This window comes from Poecilia latipinna, unplaced genomic scaffold (genome assembly GCF_001443285.1).
Source record: "Poecilia latipinna isolate Pla-1442-1.1 unplaced genomic scaffold, P_latipinna-1.0 Scaffold1387, whole genome shotgun sequence".
In the NCBI taxonomy this organism is placed as follows: domain Eukaryota; kingdom Metazoa; phylum Chordata; class Actinopteri; order Cyprinodontiformes; family Poeciliidae; genus Poecilia; species Poecilia latipinna.
This window is the reverse complement of record NW_015114003.1, coordinates 12,693-21,113: the sequence shown is the minus strand read 5'-3', so window position 1 is coordinate 21,113 and position 8,421 is coordinate 12,693. Positions and strand designations below refer to the sequence as shown.

At 38.0% G+C, this 8,421-nt stretch overlaps 1 protein-coding gene across 1 annotated transcript in view; it reads right to left on the bottom strand.

The window, feature by feature from the left end:
• Positions 1 to 7,655, bottom strand: part of reln (reelin) — a gene marked incomplete at its 5' end in the record, with an annotated part of 132,580 nt that extends 124,925 nt beyond the window's left edge. The window contains one exon of the mRNA XM_015056507.1: positions 7,548 to 7,655. Within this exon, the coding sequence (XP_014911993.1) occupies positions 7,548 to 7,655 (108 nt within the window). The remainder of the gene's footprint in view (positions 1 to 7,547) is intronic.
• Positions 7,656 to 8,421: the final 766 nt, after the last annotated feature.

Here is an 8,421-nt window from a genome sequence, read left to right as displayed (position 1 = left end):
AAAACTTGCCAAAGGGGGGGGGGGGGGGGGGGGGGGGGGGACTGAACCTCACCAGCAGAAGCCAACGACTCAACAAATACATACAAATATGCAAATTAACGACAAAATAAACATCACCCAACCAAACGAGCTATCCATCACTGACCGGTTTCTCAGCAGCTCAGCATTGGCGAGGCAGCAGTAATCAGCCACTCCGTCAGAGGAAGTGATGGAATGCCATCCCTTCATCTTCCTCCGCTCCTCTATACCAAACACATTCTGTCGGACCTTCATCGTACGAGCCGTTTGCCATTTTTCATGCATGTTTGGGTCATTTTTCCCCGCCTTATTCCTCTACACAAACACTGTAAAACATTAGAGCCACATTTAGTTGTGTCTACTCTCTTCTACTCTGTAAGTCAAATAAATTTATCCAGTTTTAGGTTTTGAACCTAAATGTGAGTTTGTGAAAGATAAACTTACAGCAGTAAGTTGTGTTAACTTCTTAGTTTTTAGGTTTGCACTTAAAAAACTGAAAGAAGAGAAAGACAGGAGTGGGAACTATTTCCCAGAATGCTTAGCGGCATGTTTCTGTCTCCTGAGGTGGAAGTGCGTTACGTTGATCTGACTCTGGTGTTTTATTAAGGCAAATGTTCATTTTAATGCGATTCTCAGTCAGCAAAGCTTGAGGATAATGTCCTGATCACACTAAATGTTTCTGAGCTGAATTCATCGGGATGTTTAATAAAATTCATCATCAGATCAGAAATTTTGCTCCTGCAGTTTGAAACAAGAATTTAAATTATTCTAAAGTAAAATCAGTATTTATTTTAACTTGATATTGTGAGTAAAATAATATAGAAATGTGGCTCTTTAACTTGTGAGGGCAGATTTTAGTTAAAACTCACAATTCAAGATTAATGAACTTTAAAAACAAAGTTTAGACAACTTGTCTCTTGTTGTCAAATCAACTTCATGAACTTTAATTTCTTAGTTTAAACCAAAACTATTTTCTTGTGACTTAAATTACATTTTCAATGCAGTAGATGGACTTTCATTTTCAGGTTAAACCACCTGTAAATGTTTTACAGTGCACACACTTTGTCAATTCTCTGTTGGCGGTTTTTTCCAAAGCCCCTCTTTCCTTTAAGTGCTCCTACATCAATGTAATTATAACATAGCTGAAGACATGTAGAATGAATACTTGTTCTGTTTTTGTGTTTGAATGGATAATGATGAGAAGGGAAACATTTAGCTGTTAGGGGAGAAACACAAATCAGGCCAAACGTGACAATTCTTTCCATTTAGACATTTAAACATTGGTCTATGAGTCTCAATGCATCACTTCATTATTTCCCTTGTGGCAGATGAAAGCAAGCCTTTTGTTTTGATAGCTAAACCGATTATTAGGGTAAGAAAAGCCGTCGCTTTCAGTCTGAAATCTTTCCAGATCTCAGTTCGAGTTCCCTAAAGCCTGGAGGGATTGGAAAGAAAGTCGTCTAAGTTGAAAAAGTTTTTTTTTTGGAGGAGAAACAAGAGCATGGAGAGGGTCCAATTCTCAGGCTGCTGAGTCAGTTCAGATTCATATTGCTTCGCTGGCAGCAGATACAGACGTCCCCATGCATTTACACCTATGAAGTTTGCAACTTTCATGTCAAAATTACCCTGAACAGGTCGGTAGTGAATAACCGAATTGACAAACTTTACCACCCACCAGCCTGAAATGAAACCACGCAGCCTACTTTAGCTAAAAAGTGTGAATTATAATAATAAATTTCAAAATAAAACTCAACGCCTGGCACCAGGACACAGACAAAAACACTGCAGACGGACCCAGCCTCAAGGACCAACGGGTATTTTTATACAAGCAGTTTATACCCCTGTGCTCCGAGTGGGCACCGATCCAAACAAAGAACATTGTTTTTAGCTCCAGTTTGTCTCACTAGCCATAACAGAGCAATTATAGTATCATAAAGGTCCTGAGGTTAGCCAACCAGCGGCAAATGTGTGATCTGCTGACTGACGGCAGAGGAGGACCGAGCTGCAGCCGCAGTTCAGCCCAAAACCCACAGAAATGGCATTCCTTTGAATACCTTAGTGGCTGCCGCAGCTTTGGCCACACACCGACTAATTTAATAACGAGTGGGCGTTGAGATCTGACGACGCAGTAAAAGTCAAAACAAAACATTTTTTATTAAAGTGTTGAGACATGCGTGGCTGTTGAGGGATAGGAAAAATCTAAACTGATGCCTTCTGTCTGCATGTCATTGTCTCTTTGTGACTAAACACTGGAGGGGCTAAATTTACCAAAGGGAAAAACAGCAAAACACACAACCATACAAAACAAATCTAAACACAAAGCAGCTACACACAGTTCAGTTTCTACAGCAAATATCCTAGTTCACTTGAAATAAGACAAATAACTTAGAAGTGACTTAGGAGCTTCTTTTAAGTCAATAATTACTTAATATTGATAAAGTATTTATTTATGACATGAAAAAAATGTTTAACACTTTACTTGTGCATAAAACTGACAATGTCATGAACATAAAGGAGGCTTTATGACTGTTTGGTCTGTTAGGATAACAAATTGTCCCAGAAGTCTTTGCGATAAACGATAATATTGTTGTTTTTCATTTTTAAGTAATATAGAGAAAATGGCATAATGCAAGAACACATTCTTAAAGATCAATAAACTTTAAATTCTAGCAAACGGTGAACACATTTGGAACTGGAAGACATTTAAAATGTCAAAAATAAACAAACAAAACAAGAAAAACAACAAATAAAACAAAGTCTCTGTAAACAAAATTATCCTTCAATTCGCTGAGACCAGACTGAAGAATTTTATCATCCAGTTTTTGGTAGCAAGAGAAAAATGATAAATCATGCAAATAGAAATTATTGCGCTCGCTTTAATTTCTAAGGCGATTAATTGATTTATTGGTTATTGTGACAGGCCTATGCAGCATCAGTGCAAAAATACCCCAAAAAGAAAAAAACACAGGGATCGGTTAAGTTTGCGTGAATTTCCACAATAAAACAGAGGGATTGACTGATGTCAGAGGGCCACAAAAACAGTCTATGGTGGGCAAAACGTGGCCCGCGGACCTTATGTTTGACACCACTCTCTGTGTCTTCATGACAGTAAGTGATATTAGTTTCAGGTCTAGAAGATAGTCAATCACCATTTAAAAGTTAATAATAATTGGAGTATTTACAGTGAAAGCTGTGTTGGTCTCACCAGGGGAAAAATCTGCTACAAAGGTAACGAGGTGCAAAACACAAAAACATTCCTGGACATCCAATAAATGCTGGTTTATTTTCCCCTCCGATGATCATAAGAGGTTTAATTTTAGCCGTTTTGTGAGCGCACATTAAATATTGCACTGATACATCTGCTGACCACATGTTTCCTAAACCACACACTGGGAGTGTGCGTGTGTTTCGAGTAGGAGGGAATTAGTATTTTTTATTTTTTTTTTTATGTTCATGTGTTAACTGGCTCCATTCAGAAGAATTAAAGACGCACCCCGTCTCAACTCCTCAGCCCTCATGGGGAACGGTGATCCTCCTGTTGATCTGCTCAACACTCAATCTTATTCTTAAACTCTTCTACTTCATTAGTCTCAGCCTGTTTTGATCCAACAGAGTAACATCATTAGCTTCTACGCTGCAAAAACACAATGTAGGAGATATTTCCAGTGCAAAGACAAGACTAATTTAGCAAGAAATAAGAGTTAGTTTTAGGTCAGGAGTGTCCAAACATTTTGCCACACACTGTAAAACATTTACATTTGGTTTAACCTGAAAATGAAAGTCCACCTGCTGTCTTGAAAATGCAAATTAAGTCGACAAGAAAATTGTTTTGGTTTCAACTCGGAAATTAAAGTTCATGAAGTTGATTTAACAACAAGAGACAAGTTGTCTAAACTGTTTTTTAACTTCATTAATCTTGAATTGTGAGTTTTAACTAAAAGCTTTCCTCTCCTGGTTAAAGAGCCACATTTCTATATTATTTTACTCACAACATCAAGTTAAAATAAATACTGATTTTACTATAGAATAATTTAAATTCTTGTTTGAACAAAATTTCTGATCTGATGATGAATTTTATTAAACATCCCAATGAATTCAGCTCAGAAACATTTAGTGTGATCAGGACATTATCCTCAAGCTTTGCTGACTGAGAATTGCATTAAAATGAACATTTGCCTTAATAAAACACCAGAGTCAGATCAACGTAACGCACTTCCATCTCAGGAGACAGAAACATGCCGCTAAGCATTCTGGGAAATAGCTCCCACTTTTTCTTCTTTCAGTTTTTTAAGTGCAAACCTAAAAACTCAGTTTATTCAACTCTTGGTGACTAAATTAATAAAAAGTTAACACAACACATTTAGGTTCAAAATCTGAAACTGGATAAATTTATTCAAAACAAACTTAAATCTTGCTAAAAAAGTTACTTGTAAGTCAGTGAATTCAACTGAACTAAGATATTTGCACTAGACAAAAATACTTGCTAAGATTTTGTGTTTTTGCAGTGTAGAAGCTCATTGATGAGGTAAATTAAATTTGAGGATTCCCCAAATTCGAGACTTACCAAATAGTTTCCTGCAGTTTCTGCTGCAAAAATCCTACGTAGTTCACTTGAAATAAGACAAAACTAAAGTAACTTTTCAGGAAGATATAAAATCTTGTTTCAAGTCAACAATTGCTTAATGCTGACTGTAAAAACGACAAGTTCCACTGGCAGATTATTTCACTTTTACCTGGAGAAAACATCTTGTTATAATCAAAAAACTATCTGATAGTGAAGCTCCTACTTTTTCATCAGACTCACAGAATTATTTACTTAAACTCTTGCTGAAAAGTTACTCGTGAGTTAGTTTGTCTTAAATTCAATGTACTGCGATATTTGCTCTAGAAACTAAAATATTTGGTAGGATTTTGTGTTTTTACAGTGTGGTTATCAATTTCAGAATTGTAAATAAAGCAGATTCTACACCGTCTTTATATTTGCCTAAAGATCCCACTGGTAGAAAATGCAGTAAGAAAGAAACTGACTGCACGGCGTGGCAGATTGCACAAACTCAAACTTGAGGTTTTCCAGGCTTTGATCAAATACTGGAGCCTAACAGTTCCTTCCACAAGCAGCAACATTATGCAGCAGTATTTCTAAATTTTCTAGTCATTAGTGTGTAGAGAAGGTGACGCAATTCATGCTTGGATGCCACCCCAGTAAGCAGAACTGCCAAGAAGGCAGAGCGGACGGGCCAGGGTGAAGTCAGCGTCTGAGGAACACTGGAGGTAGTCAGGATGAGCGAGTGCACTGGGCACCAGCTCCGAGCCGGGCCTCTCTGAGGATTCCTGTGCAGCTACACCAGCAAGACCCCACCCAGTGCAGAAGGGGATCTGTCAGGACGCACCACATCTAAAGTAGCCTCTCACTAAACACTTCAAGCTGAGCATTTTTCCTGTGTTTTCTGAGAGGAGCGTTATTGTGTCCGTCTCCACTTTTATGTCTCTGAGCCGCCAAGAGATGGAGTCGAAACCCCGAATCCGCCGACTTATGTGAGCGTTAGCAGGCTTTGCAGCTTGAGGGTGAGATGTAGTGATGAGTGCGATTAAAAATGTCGACGGAAAATTAAAATAAATCTTTGCTGTGCTGCACAAATGATTCATTATGGGTTGTCCTGAAGTGCAGAGGAAAGAACCAATTTGGTCAAAAGCAGGGAACAATCAAAATATTGTTGGCATTATGTTTAAACACTAGAGTTAGCTCTGTTTTTGAACGCTAATGGTGCGTTCACACCAAATGCATTCTGGTTTACATCAAAGTCTATGTGGATTTTAGCAATTGTAGGATTTCTCTTTTCGGCATCCATGTATGCATTCGATCCGCACCAGAGTTCACTTCAACCAAACCGAGGTTTTTAGGCAAGTTTTTGGCCAAACTGCTCCTTAAATGAGGCCACTGTGTTCCTAGAAAGAAACTCCATTTTACTCAGCCACCTCTTCATATAATTAGGCTGAATTTACAAAACAAATCTAATTTTTTTTTTTTGTTTTTGCTGTGAGAAAAACAGGCAAAAAAAAAAAAGCAAAACTAAGACCAAATAAAATGATAAACCCACCGATGGGAGAAGAAGTAGATAATGGATGCAGGAAATTGTTTGCACAGAGACAATCCCTGAAAATAACATTTCACATCCACTAAATTGTCTCCTGGAAACGGTTGTTATGCTTTTCTTTTGTGGAAACCAATTGCAGACAAACCTGCCCAAAGAACATTTTCCAACAAGTCGAAGGAACCGCGTCTCCTGTTAGACTTTTCCCCAACCTTACTGGTCTGTTTGTGTTCAGTTTACATTTATGTCATATTCAGTTTGTATTTTATTTAAAAACATGAAAAAAAGCATATGTGGCGAAATTCTTCCATCATTCAACATTCTGGGAGCAACATAACACATACTCATTTAAAACCTCTTTCTCTATATTTTGAGTGCAATAGTTTTGTTTTCCTTATAGAAACGTTAAAACTTCTCACTTATTTTAACTAGCCATCAAGTTGACAGCATAACATGCTAAATTTTAAATGTACATGTGATATATATATAAGAAAGGATGCATTATTTTGCTAATAATTATCAACAGTACAATAACTAGATAAGAAAGTCCAAAAGTATCACATTTCACAGGTCAGTAAAACGTCTTATAAAGAAAGAAACATGGCGAGTGAGATGAACGTAGCTTGCATGCTAGCTTGACTTTGCCAACTTTAACATGTAGCTGTGCTGCTGAATTGGCGTGTTTTGGTTGATTTGGAAGAAATAAGGCGCCACACAAAACACTATCTGACAGATCAATAGAGCAGGAGTTTAAATTAGCTAGTCAACCACCGCTTTGCTCAGATAAATCACCTATTGATAATTGCAAAATAAACATCAAGCCTGAAAACACAAAACTGTAAAGGACTAAATGTTCTGCTCTTTACAACTGAATATTGTAGACAGAAAAAAAAAAAACTCAGACATATTTTTTGATTCACTTCAGAAATTTTCTAGAAAAAAAAAGCTTGAAATTTTAAAATTCAAAAGTCTGACATTTTTATGACTTTTCCAGAAAATTTCTGAGATGATTAAAAAAATTCTGACTTTTTTCTCATGTCTAGTTTTCTAGTACTCTGTGTGAGAAATGTTATCGTGTTTTTTGGTGTTAAATCCTGACACATTTCAACATGATCTCTACTTGGTCAGCTAGTGGAGCTGTTGTCAGTCAATTGCCATGGCAACGGGTCTGTGTGTGTGTGTGTGTGGTATAAGGAAAAGAAGAATGCAAGTAGTTTCAAGTCGTTCATCGTTTTTTTCTGCATGACTTTCCCCTTTGCTCTGGCACACCGCACTAAATTAATAACACCTCCATCTCCAGGTTTCATTTAGTTAACGCGGCCATGGATGGCAAGTAAAAGACTCGTCTTTTTTGCCCTCCAGAAAGGAGCAGATGTAAACAACAACAACAACAATAAGCAACAAGGACCTTCTACCATGAGCATAAACGTAACTTACCAAAGCCGAAAGCAGCGGGGGCAGGAATGGGAGCAGACTGGACTGGGGTGGATGTGTAGAGGCCAGTCACCAGCAGACCATCGAAGGGGACACTGGTAGAGATGGAGACTGAAGAAACAGAAGGGAGGAAGGTTTCTTTAAAAAGCTGAAGGGAAGATTCATGCCTCATCGAAGCACAAAGAGGTAAAATGTTGATCACGTGTTAGGCGGCACACATTTATAAGTGCAATAATCTGCCAGTGGAACAAGTATTTTTTCTTCAATATTAAGGAATGATTGACTTAAAACCAGCTCCCATATTTTACTGAAACGTTTCTTCCAAGTTAAGTTTCTTATTTCAAGTGTGCTAGGATATTTGCACAGAAAACTAGACCAAAACTACTTAGTAAAATATGTTTTTGCAGTGTAACAACTTTCACCTTTGAAGTAAATCACTGAAACGACTAAACAAACATTTTCAAATTTGCTGACATGAACCTGAACAATGAAACTAATAATTTACTGAAACAAATGGTAATTCAATGACACAGAAATGTAGATTCACAAATAACCCCTCTTTTAACAAGACTTGTCCCTATCGACATACGCATTAGAGAAAACTGATGAGCTAATTGGCTGTAACCCGAACAGCTTTGCTCTCCTCGGACAGCGGAAAACCTGAAAGCGCATCAAGCTGAACGCATCTACAGCCCTGTGCATCCTGTAGAAAGTTAACCATTGATTTGTCTGGTAAGCAAAAGCCTGCAGTGACAGGCCCACAGAGTCGGCTTTAACTCTGGAAAAAGAGGGAGACCGGCTACTGGACCGCTTCCAGTCAGACGGCGCAGAGCTCAGGGGAACCGTCTGACGTTCCCCCTCCAGAAAAACAGCTCTG